This window comes from Symsagittifera roscoffensis, chromosome 9 (assembly GCF_963678635.1).
Source record: "Symsagittifera roscoffensis chromosome 9, txSymRosc1.1, whole genome shotgun sequence".
Lineage (NCBI taxonomy): Eukaryota > Metazoa > Xenacoelomorpha > Acoela > Convolutidae > Symsagittifera > Symsagittifera roscoffensis.
Genome location: NC_087070.1, coordinates 1,004,222 through 1,031,702, shown reverse-complemented (window position 1 = coordinate 1,031,702; position 27,481 = coordinate 1,004,222). Strand labels below are relative to the sequence as shown.

At 32.1% G+C, this 27,481-nt stretch overlaps 1 protein-coding gene across 1 annotated transcript in view; it reads left to right on the top strand.

Annotated features, from left to right (window-relative positions):
- Nucleotides 1–27,481, top strand: part of LOC134853899 (uncharacterized) — a gene marked incomplete in the record, with an annotated part of 183,882 nt that overhangs the window by 15,712 nt on the left and 140,689 nt on the right. Inside the window, 1 exon segment of the mRNA XM_063869861.1 lies at nt 5,339–5,659. Coding sequence (XP_063725931.1) covers nt 5,339–5,659 — 321 coding nt within the window.

The following is a 27,481-nucleotide window of genomic DNA, read 5'->3' as shown; positions in this document are numbered from 1 at the left end:
ATTATGGAGCAAGGGTTTGCTAATTTTCTGTTGCAGCTGAAAAAATTAAAATGGCGCTGGCTATTCAAAACATTTGAAAGCGTTCTCAAGTGGGTTCCAGATTCTTGAATGGAAGTCTAACGTGATTCACTTTCACCGAAAATGGTTTCTCCTGTTTTTTCATTGAACAAAAAATTTTGTTCTGTCAATTTATACCGCTTTTTTAGAAGCCGTATTTTCAGCTAAACAATTGACCGGTGCATCAAAATTTTGCTTTTAAGAGTTAACGTTTTAAAGGTTCTGTTCGTAAGTTTTGTCTATTTGTGTTCATTATTACCGCGGGTCCTTCTTATAAACACATAAACTGGTATCACTTTGCTTTTGTAAAATTGACACCAGCGCGGTCACATTATTGAAAACAAAGCATTTGCCAACTAAAATCCCCCTGGTTTATTTTGAAGTCCAGCGTAATAACAAAAATCTTCGAGTGAATTTGTAATTTGTACCGCTACAAAAATAACACAATTGTATTCTGTGAAATCAAGATTTACGCAAATCGAATAGTGAAAAAGAAGGTTTTACGGTGGTTTTGCTTTATTTAATTTAATCTGACGGAATGGCGCCCTCGGACTGATCTGAGTTACCCTAGGCCTTTATTGCGGAAGATTACAGCTGGATAAAACCTTTACTACCAAAGAAACTTAAAGTTATTACAACTAGAAGTTTATATCTGTCCCGTTTCTCAAAATTCCAGGTGAGATATCGGATAATATTATCATTGAAGTTTTAAGGTCATTTTTTTCGGTTGACTTTAAGGTCGGGTCAGGGCGGCTTGAAAGAGAGGTATCAAAAATTTGACACAGGGGCTGATCTAGAATTTTCTCGAAGCGCTTAAAAGCAGCCTAAGGTGAAGACACGCTTTCATACTGTTTGAGATTCAAAGAAGGCCAACATTTTTATCGTTACTCCAGAACCGCAAAACGTACTTGCATTGCTAATAATTTGAGGATTCAGTCAATAGTTTTCTGCAATATAGTCACTAAACCTTACCCAGATTCCAAATTCTATGAGACTAAAATCAAAATGCGAGAAATTGTTCATATTCAGACAGGTTCGAATTTTTCGAAAATTTTGTCGGCTTTTTTCCGAGCGCTCCCAGAAACATATAAAGACCTTATTTTTTACAAAAAATTTTGCGGTACAGGCAAATGTTTGAGCAAACATGTCAAAAAGCCGTTTTCGGGCTTTTAATGGAATCATTTGACCACAAAATTGCGTTTTTTCGGGGCGTGCTCCTCTACAAAAATAGTCTATTTTGGCCCGAAGGGTTGATTGGCCTAAAATGGATGTCATAACATAATACCAAAGGGGTAATCATTTGGTTGGTGAGGAGGGTCAAATCCTGAAGTGAAAGACGTCAGCCCCCCCCCCCCCCCCCTTACATCAGCAGCTGAATTGACACCTTGCAGAGTTTTGCCCTTTTCTCTAGAATATCAGCCGATTTTTTTTTACCATTCTCAGCACAATTTTTTTCAAAAACTTTTCTGCGCCAAACTTGTCCCTTTTTGAAAAAAGTCTAAAAGTATCTTTATTGTTTTTGCAAGCATGCAAAAGGCAGATTCAGGTCGAAATTACCTCTTACCAAAAAAAACTGCCCTTGGGTTAATTACATTTGATATTTTTAAAAACAAATTAGATTTGCCAGGTTTTCTTGTAGTTCTTGAAAACTCAGCTGAATATTCTCCTCCTTAATCCTTAAACCGCCATCCTAATCTTACAAGTTAAAGACCAGTCTGAAACAAGTTTTGTCAACCAATAAATAAATTGTAATAGGAAATCTCTCTCTACGTTGTTGCAAACCCGCACTATATTTTTTTTAATCAAATACTCTTTGTTGACTTTATGAGAAAATTGAGAACAGTATAATGTCTAACCTCTGAATCGATTGTCTGGCTAGTGCATTGCCTGCAGATGTGACAAGGCTGCACGTTAAGCATTGAAGGGCACAATTTATCGTTGCCGAGAATTGTGTCGCTGAGGCCGCTCGGCTCGGCCTTCAATCTGTCGGTTTATTTTTCAAATGTTCTTCAATATAGTTTTAAGGTACTATATGGGAACCATTGAATTTGAAGAAGAGTTTTTGATCAACATAATTCACTCTGTTGATACCTCTGTATAATTATTAGAAAAAAAGATGAAAAGTGTCAAACGCTTTTCAAAAAAAATTTTTTTTATTATTTTGACACACTTGGTGAACAATTTCGATATTTTTGAATGTTCGACAGACTGTATTGCTTACAGTAATTAAGCGATAGAAAATCGGAACGTAGTTTATCGACTTAGAAACTTGATGAATTTAACTTAAATATAAACAAAATCACTCAACCACTTGCTCAGTTTATTTCCCTAGTGTGTGAAGTTTGAGGTATCAATTCAACATGTTGATTTTGGAGGTAACGTATATGCTTGGGACCATTAAAATTATGTGCTCGATACTGACCAGGAACTGCTTTTCTTAAAATGATTTTCTAATGGGAGAATTTTTGTCAGCTTCTTTTCAAAACATGCTTTTTCTTCTGGCTTGAGCAAATTTCCTGGAAATGAAGTAAGCTTTGAAGTGTTTCTTTTTAGTTTTTATTTGCTCCAAAAACTTTTTCGGCCTAAATGATTTCGGAAAATGCGATATTGGTTCAATCAGCATATATCGCGTCCTGTCAGTGTAAAAAAAATGATTTTTAGTTTGTCGTGTGACTTCAAAAGGTTAAATCTTTATACTGGGAAAAGTTCCTCGAGTCCCACAGGAACCCAGTTTTTAATAATATGGCGAGAAACTGTCCATCATTCGGAGCAAAGGTCCGAGCTCTGAATTGTTATTGATTTAATTCTGAGGAATCCCTGAGGTTTTGCAGATTAAGTTACGCAAGGTATGAAACCATGCGAACTGATTTTTCAAGCTCAGTTAAAACCCTTATAAAAAATGTGTTTTTGAAACAGCTTCTAAAAGCATCCGTGTGTTTGTCCCAATATCTTTTACTGAGAGGGATCACCCCCCAAACGTAGCGCATTTGGCATCAAAAGCTCCTTTTGAAGTTTTTTAAGGCTAAAGAAACAAAAATGAATGTCTTAAAATTGTGCTAAATGGAGAAATTTGGCTACCAAAATGTAGGGGAGCATTTTGTTACGCTACTGTAGATGGAAACTTAATCAGCACTTAATCATTTTTTTCCGAAACTTGTGTTTTTAGTTTTGTAATGTGCCAAAGGTTTAAATACTCTAAAAAACACAAAAAAGACAAACTTATTTTTTTTTGAGGATACAGAAGTAACTTGATACAGATCTGACTCCTTAAAAAGCAAAATCAACAGTCATGTGAAAACACTTTCTTCTGAAAACTAAGTTTAGAAAAAGTTTTGAACTCCAAGGTCTCGAATGATGTTTGATATTACAATGTTTCATTAAAAAATGGCAAAGGAATGAGGAATGTTGTCACTACTTTTTTTTCGAAATTCATTGTTTCAGCTATGAAAAAAAATTGTTCGATGCGCAGCAGTTTTATAAATTTTTCATTTCATGTTTGGCAGAGTTGGGAATGTTTTGAAACATGTCTTAAAACATGGCAAAAAACACGTTTTAAAACAGAAAATAAAAAAACAGTGTTTATTATTTTATGACATTTAACGCAAAAAACTAGCATCGTCTGGGAGTCGAACCGCTGCGATAGGGGAATGAGCCTTCTTCCCTTATTGAGCCGGCTCGATCTCTACAATGTCGCACCTTAATGAGCACTAATTGATGTTGCACTAACCTTGTAGCAAAAAGAAGAGATGATTATCTGACTGCTTGTCGCATATCTGTTAGACCATCGGTGTGAGGGCAGAATGTTAGAGCTGAACAAACTGTAAAAAACAATAAATCATGTTTTTTATTAAAAAAACGCCGTTTAATTGATTTTTTCAATAAAAAACGTTTAATTCGCAACCCTTGCTTGTTTTGTGTAAGAGAGGGCAAGTTTTTTCAGATATAACCAGAGTGATTTCATCAGCAAACAATGCTATTTTTGACATTTTCGAAACACTCAGGATATTAATTATATGAAGCAAAAAAAGCAAAAATGAGCAAAGAATAAGCCTGTGGGACTCCAGAATTGATTTTTTGTATACTGAATATTTTCATGACTTTTGTTGACAGTTTCTTAAATAATCATTTAAAATTGATTCAGTTTTTTCTATGAAACCATAGTTTGCAAAGTTCATGGAAAACTGTATTAAAAGCTTTTTGAAAATCAAAAAATTGAGCCAAACTGTACTCGTTATGGTCGATTACTTTTCTCATGTTCCATAATTTTGATTATCGCATGAGTACATGAATGTTTTTTCTCAAGCCAATTTGTTCACGATGTAGACTTTTGTATTTACCAATGAAGAAGATCAGTCTTGAGTTTTGAATTTTGTCAAGCCCTTTACTAAAACTAGATAATAAGCTGATGGATCTCTAGTTTGTTTGATCAATTTTTGAATTCATAGTTAATGTGTTTTGTTTGCGAGGTATTCAATGAAGGGATCTTGGAAATACGTTCCTTTTTATGCGAAAATAGGAAATAGTCCATTTTTACTGCCAAAAAAATGTCAACAAAAACAAGCTGGCCAAGTCCGTTTACAAATCAATACTATCGATTTATTAGATTTCACTGAGAGTTGTCTGAGTTTTAATTTTTCCTGTGTATTGGATTTTTTTAAAGAAAAAATTGATATACTTTTTGGTTTTTAGTCATTTTAGTTAGGAGGGAGCATTCTAGATATCGATATTTTCTGGAGCAACGTTTTCGAGATGATTTAACGTCTGCCTTTGAGTTGATCTAATGTGTTTCTTTCTGTAAGTTTTATCAATTTTTCATTCTGTCCCAAATTATAGCTATTTCGAAGCTTAAATTCCAACAGAGAAATTCGATACTTCATTTCATAGCATGAGGGAATTTGTATTGCCCGTAGTATTTTTTTCCATCTTTTTTATTTAGATTATAAACACAAAACGCAAAATGAAGAGCTATGGTGTGGTGCAAAAGTCATGGCATTTTTTCATCATCAGAAAAAGCCGGTTCATTTTGATTAGAGCTTATGAAAAATAGAAACGCCTGCTCTTTTTTGATCTTCCTTCCGTAAATTTAACTTCGCCTTTATTACTTATTAACTAATTAAGCAAATGAAACCTTACCCTAATTTAATCGTGTTCTTATAATGTTTTTTAGCAGTTAATTTAATTGATTATTTTACCGATTGTATTTTACTGCTTGTGTATTTTGTTACTTTTTATTTGAAGTTATTTGATTGTCTTTATTTACTCTGTTTGTTTTTATTTACAGCAACTACTGCCCAGGAAGTGTACGGATCAGGGAAAAGTTCACTGAAGTTTATGAAACATGACGTCATAAACTTGACATGTTTCTACAAAAATTTCGATCACCCTTTGAAAATAATCTGGAAATGGGAACCAAACACCGACTATTCGCCGGCTCGCATTAACAACCCGAATAGTCGAGTGCTATCCGACAGTAGTGTCGGCGGCGGTGGTGGCAGCGGAGGGCGGCAGTCAGTGGCGGCAGTTGGCATTCCTCAGAACCTTGTGTTCTACCAGACCAAGGCAGTTGACGGAAGAGTGGTGTTCGAATCCCGGTCAGACCAAGGTTAGCGCCAAATTTTCTAAAAAATGAAATGGTTTTTTTTCTAGTTGACTACTCTCTATTTAAAAGGTAAGGGGGGATTTGCCATCAGAAGAAAACAAAAGGATCTTAAACATAAATATATAATGAGGGGCTGGCAAAAAGATTAGAGGATTTTTTTCATTCCCGCTACTTTAAATACGAAAAAAGCATGTTTTGTCACGAGGGGTTTACAAGGTTAAAAATGAACACCATTTATGTTTGTCATTTCCCAATTATAACTAGGAGGCAGAAAATTTTGTAGCAAGTGGACTAATCTTTTACTATGAACAAAAATTTTACTTGTAAATTTTCACAGTTGTGGGTAAAAAGAAAAAGGGCCGGGTTAGCTGTAAGAAAACGTTGTCTTATAGTTAATGCCAAATTTTTGGCATTATATTTTAGTAGTCAACAAATCTGAACGAAATTATTTAACCTAGAAAATTCTCATTTTGACAACAGTTTATTAATTATTTCCACACGCAAAATCATTGCAAAAATAGTTGACCTAAAATTCTTCAGTTTCGACTAATTGATTTGCGAGGTCACCAATATTGCCAATCATTTGACAGTGACTATACAAAAAACTTAGGCTAGATAAAATTAGATGGCTCTTTTTGAAGCCTGAAAGATGATATCTGAGCACTTCGACTGCATGGTTGAAAAGTCTGATAATCAACTCAACAAGAAATACTTTCATCTTCGCCAACAAAGATCACCATTGCTACGATATTTCTATAAAAGTTGAATTTAGACCAGTTTTTATCCATGATGAAAAAAAAAATGCGACGCTTTAAAAAATAAAAATCATCATAATAATGGATTTGCCTTATCTGGTAGCATTGAAACAGAAAATACAGTTTTTTAGCAGGTCAAGAATGACAAACAGTCAAAAATAGTCAGGGTAAATCTAATTTCAGATGAAATGTAATTAAATGTAATTAGATGTAATTAATGTAACAAAGTGTGAAAAAAAGTGCAGTCAATTTTAAATCATGGTTTGAAAGAAAAAGAATAAACTTGACGTTAAACCGAAAATGTAAAACTACATTTTTGTAATTGTTGCAAAAGCTGTTATCGCATTGTATCGAATACTTAGATCTTGTTAACTATTTTCCCCCTGTTGTACTTAGTGAGCGTCATGGTATATAAACCAGCCAAAATTTAAACCAGCTACAAAATAAATCATCCAAAAAACTTAATTGTTATACAAAAGTTGTTTAACAATTAAGTGACATTTACAGAAATCTTGATGGTTTCGATTAAATGACATAAGTTTTGGTTTGTTATATATCATGTGACATTTACATTTTGGCTGGTTTTTCGGCTCTTGCGCATTTTCGGTTGATTTACTCGCTGTTGGCCACATTTTGCAAAGTTTTGTTTTGGGAGACTGACTTCATTTAACAAGGTTTCAATAGCGCAGCGCTAGATCACTATAGCTCAATAGACCATAACCAAATTCCGTTTAATTAGGTTTTTGACAAAACAAAAAAAAACTTTTTTTTCCATCACTGCAAAAATTTGTTTTTGAAGAAAAAATCCTCAAGCACAAAGTTTTCCATCGTTTTCGGAAAATCGAATAAAACAAGCTTCTAAATAAAACTATTTTAAAAATCTTATAACGCTGTTCTTTGTAACGGCTACCAAATATGAGCAGGATGCCTGCATAGTTTCCTTGAATTTGTAAAACATTTGCGATTTGGTGCTTGTTTTTGCAAAATAAATGAAACAGCTCGGTGGGTTTTCGTTTGTATTTTTTTCAAGCAATGTTTGACTTTCGGCTAATCAGATTTTAGCAAATATTAAAGTTAAAGTTTTTGAAAGACATGAAATGTTGACCGTTTTTGTATAAAGTTTGGGTGTTTGTGTTTAGTTTTAACGGAAATTACATCGAGGCCGCTAACCAAAAGTCTAATTAGCAATTTAATCGAAAAAAAAATTATTTTAAACTTGACTTTGATGTGGATTTGAAAAAAAGTCAATTTTTTCTATCATTTCAAAAAAATTTCCAAATACTATATCAGACACGTTGAAGAGCGTTCCGATTCTTCAGACAAGCTGACTTGTTCATGATTCTGCATTTCCTGCTTCTTATTCAGAACCGAAGTCTCAATTCAGTTCACTGTTTTGTTCCATCCATACAAACTTACATACTTTTCGTATTTGTTCCGATTACTAAAGAAAAGGCGAGAGTCAATAAATTTAGATTTAATTTTCCTTCCACTAAAGCAAAACTCCGTGTCCAACGAGTTTGCACGTTAAACGTTAACAAAAGTTGTGTATGAACGATTTTATTGAGCTTGCTTGCTCAGTGTACTTCACTGCTCTGATTTGAAATTCGAAGCAGAAGTTAATTGTGACAAGAGACCATTAGAAAAAAGCAACCAACTTGTTTTTTTTTGAAATTTTTTGTTTTTGTTCATGGTAAAATTTTTGAGGCAACAATGTGGATTCAAACAAAAACTGATTGCCATTTATTCAAAATTGTTTCGTTGTTTTGTGGTTTTTGAAAAAAAAACAATGCTGAAGCTTTGTAAATAGTTACTGTGTGTGCATTGTGTTTATTTACTTGTGTTTTTATCTGCTTTTTGTTATCTGCTTTTTTGTTTGGGCTTTTGAAGAAAAGTACGGAACATTTACAGTTGTGTTATTTGTTTATTCAGACGAATTTTGGAATTTAAAAACAGCATTTTTAATCAAAAATTGCGTTCCTTACAGAATGTATCACATCCCTGACTTCAAACGTAGAAAAATTTTTTACTTGTAATTATTTTTTGTTAAGTTTATCCGTGCGTTGAAAATTTATATAAGATGTTGAAAGCGTAGCTATTGCTCCAGTTTTTGAAGAAAAGCAGAATATATAAAATTGGGGTGTTTTTTTAATTTTTCAGTCAAAATTTGGCAATCAAGATACATAATAGTTTTTACCGAAATCTTTTGGACCCCTTTGAAGATGTTGACTTTTTGAGTTCAAATGTAAGAACGAGTTTTGCCTTTGATTGCTTTTTGTGAAGTTGAAGTTGTGACGAATCCAAAAATGGCCGCGCTCTGGATTAATTAATGCGAGCTGTGCAGATTTTCTTTATGACGCTGAAATCTGAACGCAAATTATTTATGCGCAGCGAATTGAAATTCAAAATCATTTTAAATGATCTCAAGCTAAGCAGTGATTTTAATTTCAAAATTCAAATGTTCACTCATGATATTTGATATTGGCCAAAATTGAAACTTTTCAAAATGCTTAAATCGTACTGCAGTTTTTTTAAGAGAAGCGAAATATTCCGAACTACAAAATCATTCTAAATTGAATTGAGGCAAACTGAACGTTTGTGTAGAATTCGTAATTAAAATGTTCGTACTATAGGTTTGATATTGTTTAAAAGTTTTGATTTTCTAATGTTTTCTTGCCAAAAATTGTTCAATACCGATTGAGGCGCTGTCGGAAAATTCAGGGTTTGCCCTGATATACAACCAGCCATGCTTATTTGTATTATGAGTTTTATCCTGCATTTAAAATCCTTCCAAAGTGAGGTTAGCTAATTGGTTAAATTAACTCCCAATACGATTCAAGTTTAACATCAATACTTGGTACTGGCAGTCGCAAGTTTATAATTTATGAATATTTTCTTCCCCAGTTTTTTTGTAAGATAAATATCTGGACAATATTAAAATAGGAAACTGAACGATAGCATTTTTGTAATCCATGACAAAAACTCATTGCGAAAGCCATTCTTATGTCCTAATTATTTCAAATCATTTTCTTACAAAAATTATAGATCGCTCATGAAGTTAACGTGTTTCCAAGCGGATGGTCTCAAATCATCTTGAGTTCTCTGTGAGCCTTTGTAAATTATTCCTCTAAAGATTTGAAGACTTAATCTATGATGACAAAAACCTTCACGAAATGTCACACAAAATTGCTCCGAATTGAAATCAGGCTGTTTGGTCACTGTTTTTCCTTATACTACTCTAATTTCAATTTTCGAATTTTGATATTTACACTTCAAATTAATAGTTTATCAGAGTTTACTTAAACAAAAATCACTGGCGACCAATTATATGGTTGTCATAACATCCAGGACTCTGCCTTGATATCCGAGCAGTCTTGTTTCAGAGTTAAGCGCCGTGTTTGCAAGGACACGAATGTTTTAATTTCTAGATATACCATATATCTACCTGGGCATTTTTCAAAAGACTTCATTTTGTTTGAAAATGACCTTTCTTGGGCCTTCAATTTCAGACTCACTTTTTCTGAAAGGATCATTTAGTCGTGTGATTTAATGTATAGTGTCCAAAATAAAATTTTAGTACATGAAACTTCGTTAATTTATGCAACATCTTTTGTGGCAAAATGTCTGTCATAACAACTCAGCATGATTAGAATATTTAATTTCCATATTTTTAACCATTCCCTCAGGAATAGAGTACTCATTATTATTTTTCTTAAACTGCCTGCCGAATTAAGACAATTCAGGGATTAAATTTTCAGAGCAGTTGTTAGAAATTTTCAGTAATTGTCTTCGAGATTAAGGAGACTTTTTGAACTAATTGCCCGCTGCGTTTAATTCAATGAGTTAACCCGTGTATGTAAGAAGTGAGCCTTAGAGAATAAAACTCCGACCTCGCGAAATTTCTTCGATTCGAATGAAATTGATTTTAACGAAGCCAATTCGGTAGTTCTTCCTATAAATCATCCCAATTATGAACATCTTTTCTCAAACTGAAATAAAAGACTTTTGTTTATGTGTCAGCGATTAATCAAAGTAAAACTAATGTCTAGATTTTTTCGCTATTCTACTTTCAGTTGTTGCAATTTTTTTTTTCAATATTTACTAGATATATTCTTTGAAGAAGCTTTAACTCGTTTGAACCTTTACCTTTTTCGTTATTTTATTGTACTCAATTGGTGCCAATCTAGTGTTATTTGGAGTTATGTGATAACTTTTTTCAGAGAAGTTGAAAAGGTTTAGCGGAGAATGCATAATCAGATCAGAAGGTAAGAAAAGTCTTCACATATTAACGTAACTATTTTTGATATCTAATCTTGAGAAGTCAGGTCGTCAAAAACAACAATTGGTCGAAAGCGACAATTCGTCATATTTTCATATTTTGTAAATTCTAAATTGAACCATGCGGTCTTAATTAATGATTGACAGCCCAAAGGCATCAACTGCTTATGAAACTACTGGTAGGAAGGTACTTTCTTCATTAATCAGCCTAAATTTATGCCAGACCTTTTTCAATATTGTCTGTAAGGCAGGCAAAATTAAACTCTTGAAAGTCGTAAATAATAATTTAAAAAAAAACAGTCTTTGAACAAGAATAATGATCGTGTTACCCTGATTGTTTTGTCTGTTAACTAAAGACTATTCAGAAAGAGTTTAAATTTGTTGGCATGAACTTGAGGTAAAGAACTGATAAATAATGATAGCCGGTTGCTATGCAAGTAACCAAAAAGTTTTTTTTCTTAAAAAAAGTGCTTTTTCTTGTGCGTGATGTGTTGCGAATGTTTAAAAGCGCTAAAAAAATAATCAATACATAAGACATAATTGGTAAGAGTTGTCTTCAAACATTGAATAGCAACAAAAATTGAAAAAGTTTAGAAAAATTTTATTAGAAAAATTTTCCAGTTTCTGCACAATCTAAACGAAGCTTGCAAAACACTTTTTTGTTCAGTAAAATCAATTTTTTTTATTTAAATAACATTTTTTGTAAAATAAACCGTACTAAAAACACAAAATTTTATTCCATTTTTTTCTCGAAACTGGGTGATTCTTAAAAAAAATTAACGTCGATCGAATCACGTCTGAAAAGTTTTTAAAATGAAATAATACTCGATCATTTCTGATGCTCTTTTAGGGTAACTAATTTTGCCTATGACACAAAAAAGACAAAAAAAATTAAAACACATTCGAATATAAAGACATTAAAATTGAAGACAATTTACCTCAGTGTACTTAGAAATGCATTTTTTCCGAGATTTTTGGGTAGGATTGCAAGTCTTGCAAGAATATTGAAAAATATGTATTACAAAAACTCTTACTAACAGTAAAAATTTTATTTTAATGCAGAAAAGTGCAGACGGAAAAACTGAATTAATAAGAATATTTATCAACCTTAAGGTTTTTTTGTGTTGGTCAATTGGAGAGCGCAAAATTTTGCAAGAACATTGAAAGATGTGCGCTCCTCTGACCTCGTAAGACTTTCACTGACTATTCATTATTTATGCGTTTTGCTCAAACATCTAGTTTTGCCAATAATCTTTTTTATGGTTAGTTTACGTGTGAAATACCTGTACTATTTTTATTTAATTCAAAATTGGTGAATTTATTTTTCAGAACTTTGGTTTTGCATGTATTCGTGCAGTTTTCTTATCTTCCATTCGCTTAGGCGAAATCTAACCCTTTAATATCCGCAGTTAGATTTTGCTAAGAATCTGCTACACTAGCAGAAACTTTGAAAAGCGCTGACAAACCAAAAACCGCAAAAATCATTTAAAAACATAAAATTTTTGATTATTTTTTGCAAATGGAGTAGAAATATTGCAAGAACCTTACCCATTGAGAACAAATTTTGCTAACAACTTGCAAAAACAAACAAGAATAATGTTTTTGCATGATTTCGTGCAAGAATTCCATTCCGAGAACACGGAAATAAGTTTTCAAAACTAAAGTGCAAATGGTGCTAAATAAATGAATGATTTCTAATTTGAAATCCGATATTGCTTTTCAGATTAATGAGCATAACAAAAAACTTACCTATTCGTGCAGTTTTCTCAAGTTAGGTTCGTCATATCAAAACACAGTCACTCTTGAAAAAAAAAAAGAATATAATTTCATCGACCTTTTTCCATTGTCTGTTAGTTAGATTTTTCACTTGCTAATTTGATCAAGTTACCTAACGTATGATGGACTCGTTTTGTTGAGCTTCGAAATTTTTAATTTACAGAATTGTCAATGGCAGAGCTAAAGATTGTTTTCAGGTTGAATGAATTAACTTCTCATAAGTTTTGTTGCCCTTTGATATCCCATATTTTTACTTCAATTGGTCACAAGAAAAATTATTTTTTTTCCGAGATGTCAGCCTCTCTCAAAATTCTACGAATCAAATAACCAAAAACTCAAAAACAAATTGCTACTTTTTGCTTTTTAAGACGGAATTTGTGCAATCTAACATCGAAATACTGCCGATTTGATTATTATTTGATTATTTTTTTGACAAATTTTATGACAGAATCTGTGCAGTATAACATTGAAAATCTTTTTGTTTGGTTTTTTGAAAATCTCTTCTTGTTTGGTATGAAAAGAAAAATAAAGAGTTAGTTATAATATTAGCAAACCAAGGTATGAGTCGGTTGCAAAATTTGGCTCGCTAATATTAGAATATACAATCTGCTTTCTTTTCATATCAAGAAAGAAGTAGCAATTCTTAAACTTAAACGGATCCTTTAAATATGATTTAGAATTCTTCAAAAAAAAATAATCAATTTTGATGAAAGGAAAAAATTTATGGATAAAATGTGCAATCGATAAGGTTAAAACACGGCACACAATTTAGAAAGCTTTCATAATAAGTCAAACATTTAAGCACATTAAGTATAACGAACGCTAACTGAGCAAAATTTTGAATCAATTTTTATTCTTTGCTTATACCTTTGCTTATAATTTTACTTTACCTCTAACTTTATAAAAAATGAAATCTTTATAAACTGTTTTCTGCTCGTTAACAGTATCGACGAACTTTTTTCTAATCATTAAAATCTGAATAATTTAAAAAATTGAAAAATTTGAGTTTGATTGCATTCAGAACTGAAAAGTATCGAAAAAAATTAAATACTCAATCAAAATTTAATGATTTTTTAAAGCTTGAAAAAACTGTCAAGAATTGTTTCAGAAAAAGAAAAGGTGAAATTAAAATCATTCACAATTGATATAAAACTGAGCGATTATAAAACAATTAAAATTGAATTTCTCAGAAAAAAAATCTAGAGTCCTACCGATTGAGCTTTTTGTTGCAAACCGGCAGCATGTTGGCAATGTAAAATTACTTAGCCATATAAATGTTACTAATAATAAACTCACTTAAAAATGACTGTTTAACTACAATTTTTAGAAAAACTTGTTGCATTTGTGTCAATCATAAATCCAACACATGCTTTATTAATTTTTCACTCTTTCAAAAAAAACCGGATGCGATCTAACATTACCTAACATTCCGATTTTGCTTTTCTTTATAAATTAATCTTATCTTCTTTTTTATCTTGCAATTTTCAAACAATCAAGGACTTTTTCATAACTTTGAAATAGCGTTGAAAAAAACATCTGCCTACTTTCCAAAACTTCGATTTTTACTATTGTTCAATACCTTACAACGAAAATTTTTTTTGGTCTCCTAAAAATTTCTATTTTATGTGGTTACATACAAGGTTTTTTCACTTTGCTTTTTCTCCAAATTTAACACAGTTTAATAATTTCAGAACTCAATTTATTCAATCTCCTCAAAATCTTTGTGGTGTGATTTCATTCCGATTTTATTTTATTTCAGATTTTTATGTTTCACATTCTCTCTATTATCATAATTGCCCTTTTTGGAAACCCGTTTTATATATTTGAAGATTGCAATAGTCAAAGTTTGAATTTGTGTTTTTCTCATGATTTTTGAAAAGAGACAATCAAATGAAAAAAGTGCTCTAAAACTCAGTTGTTCATTGATACAAAAAGCACAGGTCTCCAAAACTGAAATGCTCTCAAACTTGTCTCACCCTAATTATTCCAGAAAGACTTACACGCTGGTATATTAGTTCAGACTTTAGAAAATTGGTTCTTTCTAAGGTTTTTAATAATAGATTTAATTTCATAACTAATACGGAAAGCGACTTTGAAACACTGCTTCACGAGGTATTTTGAATCTAGAAAATATTTGTGAGATCAAAATCGAGAAAAAAGTTCGAAAGTTTTTACCTGAATTTTGAGCATTAGAAACCAAGTGCAAAGACATCAACTGAAATTACAAATTTCACAAAAAAAACTGTCTAAGAGCAATAAGAAAATAGGGAAAATTTCACTTTTTTTGGGTAAAATAAGAAAACAATGTGCTTGCTATCACTTAAAATGTCGTTTATATCAATGACAAGCACGCAATGAGGCCAGAACTAACTGAAATATCAGAAAATTGTCTTAAATAGGCATAAAACATAAAAGTCGGAACGGTTTCCTGAACATTAGGCATTTATTGAGAAAAAGCCAACGATATAGACTTGACAACGACCACTTGTAATTAACTCGTACCAGTGCTTGTTCTTGGTGAAGCTGAAAAGGTGAAACAAAGATTCTGCGAATTGGCGCAGTGGTCAATTTCTGGCACAAACACATAAAAAAAATTAATTTTCATTGTAAAGCTTTGAAAGTGATAAAACACCCAAAAAATCTTTTACGCTACAGGCCGGTATCGCTTCTGTCAGTTCTCATGATAATTTTTAAGCGGTTATTTGTCCGAGAAATTCGAGGTTATCTAGACGGAAATAATCTAGTCGGAATTATTTTGCTGGGTTTTGAATCAAAACAGACCATTGACGACGCCATCAATACTCCTTTTAGATTACCATGTCAAAATACATTTTTTCCTTTTGTTGGGCTGAACTCATTAAAACTTAACAAAAAAAGCAGAAAACTTTTTTCTTTTTTATAGTTTTTTGTTTTTCATTTTTTTTTAGTTTTCCGCATTCCAAGTGTAATTGTAATTTTCCCATAATACTTCCAGATAATATTCTAATTGTTTAATTTTCAAATTATTCTAGCAAAATTTTTTTAAAAACACTAAGTCTAAAATAATTTTTTTTTAAATATCTAATTTTTTTTAAATTTCATCATTTATCGTTTTCAAATTTATATTAAAGTTATTCTTGTTTGTTATAAATTAAATACTTCAATAGAACAATTATTTTGATCAGGTTCTTTGTGCTTGTTCTTTTTTCACGGTGTTTTATGTTCGTAAAGCAAAAATGATAAAAACGATAAATTCAAAAAAGATTTAAAAAGAAAAGAAGAAATGAAAGAGCATATATCAAAATAAAAACAAAAAAAAGATGCAAGAAGAGAAGGGGAACAAAAGAAAAAATATATATTTCTACGGCAAAACTTTTTGCATTTTTTTTATCGGAACAACCGAATCTATCAAATCAAAAACACAGAAAAATCTACCTAATGCATGCATTGCACTAGCTGATTTCTAACACCCAAAATAATGGTTTTGGTTGTTTTTGAGTTTTTTTAGTTGAGAAAGTTGCGTTGAAAAAAGCAATGTCTTCTTTAAAAAACAGAACTTCATAGCAATGAAAAAATTAACCAAGTATTATACTTTATACAGAACGTACGGTTTGCAAAAACTTGGAGGAAATATATTCTAATTTTCTACTGCCCTCGACGTTTTGAAGATTTAGGAAAATTATCATGCTAAACAATTGAACAATATGGTTGCAGAGCCTTCAACAGACATTTTTCATGACAGTGCTGATTTAAATTAACCGGAAAAAATGGGCTAAACTTGAAATTTAAAACGCACTTTTCTCAAATTGGGTTGAGTTTAAGTGAAAACTTATGAAGACAAAACTTGCTTGAATTTTTAGCAGCATTAATATGTTGCAATTTGTTTTGCAAAATTTGGGCCCAAAATTTTACCCCAAAAATGGGTCATTTTGGCTTTTATTAGCTAATCAAAAATTACGCCAAAAATACCCAGTCGATCACAGACATAATTATATCAAAGTGAGCCCCTTACGTAGCCCAACAAACAAACTTTAAGAAGGGTATATTCTTCAAAACATTGTATAAGTTAATTTATTTTTGTTTGATAGATTAAAAAAGTTCGTTTTTAATATACAAAATACCAGCTTTTTATTTACAAACAATTTTTAAACGGTTTGCAATTTTTTTTGGAGAATATACCCTTCTTAAAGTTTGTTGGGCTACGTAAGGGGCTCCCAACTAATAGCTCATGTTTTTTCGACTCAAACTTTAGCACTTCAAGTTTGATATCGACAGTCCGACGTTGAAACGTTTCGAAAACATTACAAAACATTAAAACATAGTTCCTTAGCTTAGTGGCTGAATTTCGGTTTGTTAGAACTATCGTTTTTTAACCTTTTTATGATAATATCTCAATTCAATATTGAAATTTTTTGTTTTTCATGACCAGAACATTTGGCGTATTCTTCGGATTACATGGATCAGATCGGTTGAAGGTTTCCCGCAAAAACTTATTGCTGTCAGCGCCGAATGAATCCAATAAATTCTTAAAATCCAAAAAACACTGATGAAGCCATCAAGTTTAATTCAAGTACTTTGTCAGAACTAGTTGCAACATCAATAAACGAATGCTAAAAGTTCACAATACGTTTTCAGACCTTACAATAACTTTTTTTACGGTTGATTACTGTATCTTGCTAATCCACTTGGAACTTACTGGGTTTCGAGGGCCTGTGTTTTAACTTTTGGAGTCTCATTTTGACACTCAATATCCTTTCATTAGGAGAAATTTCTACAGAACCATACTTGAACTAGTACCTCATGACGTATCGCAGCGACCTATTCGTGGAGTAATTTCATTCACTCGATTCTAAAACGATCTCCTGAGAATTAATGAGTCCTCTTGGAACGGAGTGACACTGCTGTAAGCATATGACGCAAAAAGCAACAAATAAAGTAGACTATAATGCTCTCATACATTAATCGACTTTGCAAAAAAAATAATGATTGGTTAAATGAGAATAAAATGACACTGAACGACAAAAAAAACACATAGACCATGAGCAACTGTCGGACTCAAAAAACATTGATTAAAGACAGGTGGGATCTTTTGAAATGACATTGAAATAGAAAAACTAAATTGTTGCAATTACTTTGGAATTTATAAAATATAAATTTGAACTTCATCACAACATGGATCAGCTGAAAATAAAATTTCAGGGACCATAGGGATCAATCAGAGTTGGAATGAAGGTTTGTGTTTGTGCGGTTATAACTAATTAGCTTTTATAAGCAAATTATTTATGATAATTTTTATATAATCGATTTAAATTGAATTGAGGCACCGAACTAGTTGGTCATGTTATTTCGACTCAAACTTTAACACTTGAATTTTGAAATCGACTTCCCGAAATTTAAAGTTTGTCAGATTTCTGTTTAAGAAATTTAATTGAGGACAATTTTCCGAGTTGTCAGAACAGTGCTTTAAATTTATAACCGCGAACTTGAAGTGTTTTTGAAAGATTGGTTGAAGATTTCCCTAAATTTACAATCGCGACTTACAGGGACTTCGAATAATGCTGTGATCCTTACTGCAAGACTGTTCGAATATTTTAGAGAGCTCGAATATTTTAGTGTTTAAAAAACACGAATTTCCGTGCTTGGTTTTTTTCATTTGTAAAATACATATAAGGCAATTTCTTGATTTGAAGCGATGTGTAATTTTCAAATATGTTTGAAAAAACATCAAGCTAAATATGACTTAGGGCGTTCTTCTTACATTTACGGTCTTAGCTTTTTTGCTCAATAAATTTTACTCGGTTATTCAGTTTTTAGTTTAAACTAATTTGATAAAAATCCTTTGTCCTGATATGAGTTTTTATCTGAACAGTAAATTCGACTTTACTTGGTAGCAGGGGCGGATTTAGGGGGGGGGGGATTCGAACCCCTGCCAACCCAAAGGGTCCCTCCTTTGGTACTTTTCAAGAAATCCATTTTTGGCCGACCGACCCTAAAATTTTTCTAAAGGCGCCTTTGGCGCCAATATATACTAATTTTGAGGGGGAGCGCGCGCCAAAAAAAAACGCGTTTTTTTGTCAAAATTTTCCAAAGAGTGCCCAAAAACGGATATTTTGACCTGTTTTTCCAAAAAATTGCCTGCGGCCCAGAAAATTTGGCCAAAACAGGGTCTTTTTACTGCTTTGTGAGAGCTCGGAAAATCACTCTGATCGACCTAAAAAAAAAGGTTGTCAAAATTTTCGAAAAAGTTTTGAAAATCCGCCCCCCCCCCCCTCGAGAATATCCTAGATCCGCCCATGCTTGGTAGGTAGATTGGACTTTAGCAGACCATTTAATGTTTGAGCTACAGAAAAAATTGAGACAATCTTTAAGTTGTTCTAAGATTCTTATCAAAATAGACCTAATTTTTCTCTTTTAAAGAAGCTTTGAAAGATTTATGGCTTCTAAGAAGTGAAATCAAATAAGTGTCTATAGTTTATTTAATGTTTGTTTGCTTGAAGTTTATTTTGGCGCCACCAATTTTCAGTCTTCTTATTAAAACAGCTTTTCATAGCCTAGTGGCTGAATTTCGGTTCGGTAGAACCATCACTTTTCAACCATTTTTAAAGATTGTTTCTCAATTCAATATTGAATTTTTTTTTCATGACACGAACAATTGACGTATTCTTTGGACTTGTATTTTTTCTAACGCAATAATTTATTGCTGTCAGCTCCGACTGTTCATAACTCACAGTAGATAGGGTTTTGAATAGATTTGCGGTATGCTTAAAAGCGTTGACGTTCGAAACCACAGCTCAAAAAAAATCCAATTAATTATTGTCTTGGACTGCGCATGAATGCGCACCATCTTTCGAAAAATCAATAAAACTCCAACTTGCTGCAATTTGGATAAAATTTGATGACATTTGCTGGAAAAAAAACTGTATTTATTTTTCAATTACACTCCAAACGGCTTGCTGAAAAAAAAGAAATGGGAATTTCATTTTTGGTTGACTCCTATCACTGAGCTTTCGGGTGGAGCTATTATATAAAATTTCTATCCATTAAAAAGTTATTCATTTTTATCTTCATGGCGTTGATAAGTTTCCAACTCACTGTTAAATTTACTGGAGCAACAGCAATTTTATATCTATAGCCAGTTAATAAATTATTACGGGCAAAGTTTCTTTAGCTCAGACTCTGAATATCAAATTTGGCGCCACGTGCTTAAAATTACTTTTTATCCTCTTTTTATAAAAAAAATTCTTGAGTAAAGGTTACTGGTTATTTGAAAAGGGTGCGAAGGTTAAATTGAAAGTTGTACCCTTGGGGGTGAAAAGGTTGTATTGTTCATTAAATCGAATCGCAAACTTGAGCCTAAAACCTTCGGTGAATAAATTTACAATTATCAATAAACGAATTAGTATTTTTTGGAAAGACATCAATTTTTGAAATGGTAGATTATTCGAACTTGGCTACCGTTAATTATCGTTCAAATTTAGCTATTAGGCGTAAATTGAACTGAAATGCCAAAAATTGACGACATAGATTAAACACCATTTTAAGAAAAGAGTGAAAATGTGTGAAAAATGGCAAAAAAATGTGAAAAAGGGGAAAAGAATGAAGAAGTTGTGTTGAAGATAGACAAAAGTGTTGAAATATTTTGTGTTACTGAATGAAATGTTAATTTACTTTGCCATCTAAAAGGGTCTGAAATATAAGCTGTTACGTTGACCATCCAATTTTTCGTCTTTATTTTCTGGAACCGTATATCAAAAAATTGCCCCGGCCAAATAAGTAGCTTATTGCTTTTTACGGTCGCGTTCGTTAAGGGTTCCCGTCTGTATACTAATCTAGTTAACTTTGTACTAATCAATTATTTATGAAGATATTATATGCACGTCTCAGTATTTGAATTATTAGTGTTTGTTAAATTATTCCAACAAAAAAAAGGAATTACGATCATTGAGATTTTGGAAAAAACAAGCGATAGCTGAAACATAAAAATGAACTAATTGCCACTCCGTTGTTTTTTTTCAATTTAATTATAAACTTTCTAAAATTATGAAAAATTGTATGATAGACAGTTATACTAACAGAAAAATAGCCAAAATAAATACAATTATTTATTGCTTTTGAAATCGAATTTTTATTGGATATTCGATATTCGAAAAAAGAGCACACTTTAATCTGAAGTGGTCCTTGTACCGCTATTAAAACGCAGTATTTTTGATAGTGTTTTCTTTGCGTTTTCAAAAGTCATTCAAAAATACTCTATGATTCCGCCTTTGCTTTTTAGCTTCTATCAAAACAATTTGAATTTTTTTGTCAGATCAATAATTGATGAAGCTATACAAACTGACGCTGCATATAGAACGTCAAGTCAATGATGGGTACACAAAAGAAACAATTTTTTCTTTGAAGAGAAAAAAACACACAAAAAACTAATTGATGCAAGATTACAAAGTAAGGCAAAAACACTACGACTTTATCTTATTTGTCAAAATTATTGCTGCGGTTTGTGTTTAAATTGCTTCTAAAAAGAGACAATTTATGCTTTCTACCGAGGCTAGAAAATCCTTTATCTATAAATAATTTTGAAATCTTTACCATTTTTATTTATCGATGTTTATATTTAACATTTTTTATCGTAATTTTACTCTCAACAGGCACCGTCTTCATTCCACTTGTAGTTCGATTATTGTTTACAATTACAATTCTGAAACTCGATTCCAGTAAGTTTTTTATACATACAACTTTTTATCTTTTAGTAATCTTTAACTTTAAATTGTGACAAAACAAGCAGAGTTTCCACATTTAAAAAAAGTTAACTAAAAATTACAAATTCTATGCAATTTATTTCGAATTGAAACTAATTAACCAAAGTCTCACCCACAAAACTGAAGACGAAGTTAAGAACACGCTATCTCAGCTCAATTTAGTCATGTGTAACCCCTTATGTACCTGAAAAATTACTGGATTACTTACTCGAAAGAACATTGGAAAGAGGTAATGCACAATATTTTTGTCAAACCACTTCACAAAGATAAAAAACGAAACGAAACATCGTCGCAAGAAAAATGAAATTTCGTCGCAAACTACTTTAACCAAAATTCATTGCTTGAAAATGCTGAGAAGTTTTCCATACCGATCCCCCCACCAGCTAATATATGGCCGTTTGATTGCTAATTTTCTATTAACCATTTTGCAAGCAATTTTCCTTAAATTTACTCAAAAAATTCTCTTTAAAATTCAAGTGTGGTTTCATATTAAAATATTCCCAGCCGTAATTCGCATTTCGAAAAGTGAGCAAAGTACTCTCAGATTTAGGCTTACGTTTAAGTTGAAACAAAATAATAATAAATTTACGAAACAAAAAATCGAAAAAAAAATTCAATTTTCTCAAAATTTTTGAATCTCGTCATTTCAGTCATTATAGTCAAAATAATCTGAGCTTATTTCACATAAATTGGTTGCCTTTACATATGTGAAGCTTTGATTTTAAGTCACCAAATGTAGAGGTCTTTCTCTTAAGTAATTGATCTTGACGTTCATGAACAGGGACATAATCCGATTCCCGCCCACAGTGGTGTTTCATGGATAGTAATCGATTATATTATGCTTTCATGTTCAGTATCCACGAAAATCAAAAATAAATGTATAATTGATTATAACTGACTACAAATGGATTCAAATGTTCTTTTTCGCCAAATCAATTAAATCCTTTTTAATCGATTATAATCGATTATAAAAATTGATTACAAAACCTTTTTTCTAAAATTGCCTATAATTTTAAACAAAAAGCAATGTTTTTACAAATTTTGGCTTTACACACGTTTTAACAAAAATTTGCAAAAAGGAGACTTAGTTTGGCTGAGAAAATTGTTAACTGTTTCAGTTTTTATTTTTCCCTTTGTACACCCTCCCCTTCCAATCGACTTCCCCCTAGCTCTATTTTATGTTTAGCTTACTTTAGACCTCCGTCCGGGTCGTGGATACTGAACTTAACGGCCAAACAATGTGATCTCCCCATTCCCCATTCGGGGGGAGTAAAATCTTGCGGCTGGTAAACTAGGTGGGGGTATAAACGTAAAGGCGGGCAAGAAGGGGTGTAGGGGGAGGTGTATGGATGGGTTGGATTGGGTTGGGGGATGGAGGGTGCTTAAAAATAAGGGTGCGTCGAACGATTCGGGGGGGGGGGGGGTGTACACAAGGACGAACATGTTCTTTCGGGTTCTAGTTTTTCAGAACGCTGCAAAAACTGGAGTAAAGATTTCCTAATTGCACAATATAATCGAATTTCATGGTCTTTTTGAACAAAAAATAATCGATTATGTTGAAACCAAAAATGGTTTTTAATCGATTACAAAGGATTATAGTGGAGTTTTCAATATTGAAAACACCAGCGGATTTAGGAAGAGGCGGGGGGCGGGGGCGGGGGGCGGACGTCTTATCCATCAGGGATTCGACCCCTTGCCGACCCAAAGGATCTCCATTTGTACTATTTTAAGATAATCATCCGCCCCTGATTGAAAAAATACGATTATTTGGGTTACATTTTTTGCCGATATAATCCATTATAAACGAATACTTTCGATGAAACTCTTGTGCGGGCGTAACGTTTAAAAAAAAACAGCTTTTTTCCATAGAAACAGCTGATTTTTGGAATATTTTCACAACATTCAAATTCTTGATATAAATCACCTTGAAACCTGATAACAGTGCTTGGGTTAGTAATTTCAATTTGAGTTTTTTCGTTTCTTGTATTTATTTATTTATAGTAGCAAATTTGTTCAAGATGATCTATTTTTTGTTTCCTTCACCCACTCAAGCAAATAACGGAAAGAAAAGTTTTTTAAAATCATAAAACTGTTGTTAGATACGTGCGCTTTTGTTATAATTGCAAAATTTACTATTTGTATTTGTGACTTCTTGTCCATTTAAAATAAATTTAATTAAGCGAAGGTTTCACTGGATAATTGACTGAATAACGTTTCATAATTTTTATGATTTTTCATAAACACAGAACGACAAGCTAAACAAAGTGTAGAATTATGCCAAAATTCAAGATTTTATTTACCGGCAGACCGGCAAAGGAATTTTAAAAATACTGTTTAAAATGTTGTAAAAACTAACGAAGCAGCCTAAACAGTTCTCTATTCAAACAGTTAACTGATTAAACAGTTAACACGACTCCAGAACATGAAAAAATTTCATTAATTTTTCTAGATCATTTCTTCAGAGTTTTTCACATAGTATCGAACTTTTTTAAGTGATACTTAAATTCTAAAATTACTTATTCCATCGGACGAAAAAACAAAAATGATAACTGAGCACTGAATTATGAATTAAAAGCTAGTCTAAGAGGATTTTCACGCATCAAAAGGTAAACAATACTACAAACTCGAACTATTGCAGTTCATGATTCACACGCCAATCATTTCAGTTATCCTACCACGGACAAAACCAATCTCAACTCTTCATAGTTTCAAATACCAAAATTTGTCTGTCAAAAAGGAAAAAAAAACTATGCAAGTTTATAAGTTATCTTCCAGCGGCACAAAATTTTTTCTTTTAAATTAACGATTGCAAGTTTACTATATCTTTTTCAGAGAAAGCAAGAGTCTTTTCTGCTAAAGATCAAAAAATAAATATCCCGGCTTGACCAAGTTTTGCTATCTTAGAAAAATTGTTCCTTATAGCAAATTCTTACCAAATTATGCTCAAAAAGTTACAAGATAGGCGCTTTATCTTAACAAAAATCGTAGGATAGCGACTTTTCTTACAAAAAAAAAAGTTTGAAAAAATTTTCCAAGTTTCTTTTTATTAAAAATTTTTTGAAAAACATTCTTAGAACAGTATAAAAATTTTCCGCTGTAGCAGAGAACAATAAGAGAAACTCAAAATCGAAACACTAAGTTTCAATATATGCGCTAACTGAAGTAACCATAGTGGAGGTAATATTAAGCTTATTACTACAGTTTTATTCAAAATATATGTTTAGCCCACTAACAACACGTCTAAAGCTATACGACAAAATTGATTTTTTAATGTATCCAAAAAAGTTTCAAGCCTTGTAATGTACATACTTAGAAAATTCATTTAAAAAACCTTTCAAAATATTGGTTTCGGTGTTTTTTTTTATTCAAAAAGCATACATTATAACCAAATTCTGAAATTTTGACATGTGGTCTTTAAAACTTTATTATTTTTTTAAAAATAAATATTTTTGTAAGTGCGGTATGAAAACAATTTCTAGTACTTAAGGGCAAAGTTTTCAGTTTTTTTTAATTTTGCGTTATTTTTCATGACAAAAGTTTAGAGTTTATGAGAAAGCTGTGAGATAGAAAGAAATTCCTAAAACTCTTTAAAGAAGTTCGAGGTTTGGAAGATGGTCAAAACATGATATTTAGGAACATCAAATATAGGCAAAACCATGCTAAAAAGGCGGCAATTTTAGGCGGAAAAGGGCCATTTTAGGCTGAAAAAAGGCTTGAGAATTTTTATTATCAGGAAAATTCAAACAAGTTTGATATTGTACTGCGCGAACATGAATTTGAGTAAAATTTCATCCAAAGTGTTGTTTCTATCCTGTAAAATTGAACTAAGCACAAAGAAAACAAGATTGCTCGTATCAGGGCAAAGCCCTGAATGTTCCGACTGCCTTTTAAGGTTTATGGAGCAGTAATAACATTTAAAAAAATTTAATAAAATCAAATGAAATTTTTTTCTAAAATTTGAATTGTTTTTGAAAATTATCCCCCCACACGCCATATGAAGTACAAAAGGATAGATTTTGCTCCTTGTAACAAACCAATTATGGCGAATAAGCTTCTTTTAACCAATTTGGAACGATTTCTAAGACGGATTAACTCTCCGCTTACGCGTTAATAGCGCGAAATATATCGCGTGTTAATTGTCCCAAATTGACCAAAATGGCAATCTTTAAACCCCCATAACTTTACAAAAAATGATCACAGGTGAAATATTTTTTCAAATTTAAGCTCAGGACAACAATAGCTTTCGAATGATATAAAAAATTTCCGTCAAAAATGGCTAGTTAAAAAGTCGAAATTTGTCTGAAGAAAAAAAAAACCCACCCCGAGCACAAATATTCCGTTACTTTCGTATCGAAAGTCGGAACAAAAACTGAGCTTGAAGCAATATTTCCTCTCGAAGTAACCTGATGAAGCATGCGCAGCCATACGGAACACTGAAATGACACAAAATGGCCACGCACTGTTGTTTTTCGTAGACAAAAAAAACGTTTCCCGCGCTTAGCGGCATGCGTCTAAATTTTAGAAGAGCGCTTAAACGTTTCGAACGTCTACTTAGAAGAAGGCGGGAAACAACTGAAATAGGCGGAAAAGGCGCCATCTGAATTTGATGTTCCTAGTGAAATTTTTTTAAAAACGATCAAACTCTGCCATGGTTTTGATAGCTTAAAGAAGTTTGTTGTAAGCCGTTGTAAAGTGTTAAGTTGCTTCAAGCATAGTACTACTTGCAGGATAATGAACAATTCGTGGCTTGTCCTTAAACGCTCTAATGGTTTGGTAACAGCTAGAGTTCTGCTATTGGAAAATTGAAAAGAAAGCTATTAAAAGCTAATACAAACATAAAAGCTGAAACTGAAACACAAAATTGGGTTTTATTGTTTATAAAAGATCATCAGTGATACCATCCCAGCTAGCAAAAAAACGGTTCTTGAACACACCTAGAATATGAGAAAGTATTATCTTAAAGTTTTCATACAAGTTTCAACCTATCAAAAAAATGGAAATTTATATGACAAATTTTTGACTATACTCAAGTTCTCTTTTTTTGTTACCTTGATTTCTATTGTCAATCAGCTGCGCAGTTTTCCAATGAAAAGAACTGGTAAAAATGTATGCAATTCCTGAAAATCAACCGAAAAGTGAAAAAAAAAAACAATTTGACTTGATCCAAAAACCTGGTAAAATATTTTGAACCTATTGGACGAATTGCCTTTCACTGAATTACTAATTTGCTGCGAATTGTCACCTGTTGTTGATTGTCATGAAAATGGAAGCTTTTAATCAGATGGCATCAAAGCACAAAAGCCGGCATGCTAAATTTAGAAATTTGCAGTCAAAAGCGAGAATAAAAAAAACTGAGGTTGTTATTTCGATTTTTAAAAATTTGCTCTGGAAACGTTTCCTTAAGAGACTAAATTGTCAGGAAAAAATTGAAAACGGCTCCAAACTTTATTCTATTTTAAAAGTACTTCTATCATGATGAAGCTTTGTGTGTTCCTACTGAATTTTTTTCCTCCATGAAATTTTTTTTGATAACAAAGTACTTGATAAAATTGATAAAAGTGATGAAATTTTCACAGAAAATATTAAGTTTTGATTTTTCCGCGCTCTATAAGAAGCACAAAATGATATTTAAAGCCAGTTTAACTTTTAATGCTTTCTGAGCCGGATTAAACTGCTGCTTACTAGCACGAATTATCACTCGCATTAATTGCCCAAATTAGCATTTTTCAAACCCTCTATACTTCAGAGAAAAATGGCTGCAAAAGAACTTTTTTTAAATTTGAACTCAGGACGACAAAATTTTTTATATTCGGTTCGAATAGGGCTAAGTTTTAATCGAAATAGCCTGAAGGAAACAAAAAGGAATAAAAGCAAACTAGTAACTTTAGACCTAATTTTATTCCGCCACTATTGGTTTTGTCTGTTCATTTTTGGTGCTTGATTTAATTTTCCTTCGACTTCTCAAATTTTTACCGCTTTTAAACAGAAATTTCGGGGTTGAACAATAAAACTTGGAGCAGGTTAACATCTTTATATCCCCCTCCCCAAATTTGTGGGACGGTGGATCTTAACTTGGTATACTAAGTCTGTTTCATTTTGCACCAATTATCCAGTTTGATTTTTTTGAAGCTTCCGGAAGTTTGAGCTGAATGAATTCCATATGGGGCAATAAACGTCAACTCTTAATCAGTTGTCATTTACTTTATATTGGAATTTTTATTTTTTCACTTTTTGCGTTTTTCTTAACTCGTTTGAATCCAGAATGGAGATTAAACGTCATTAAA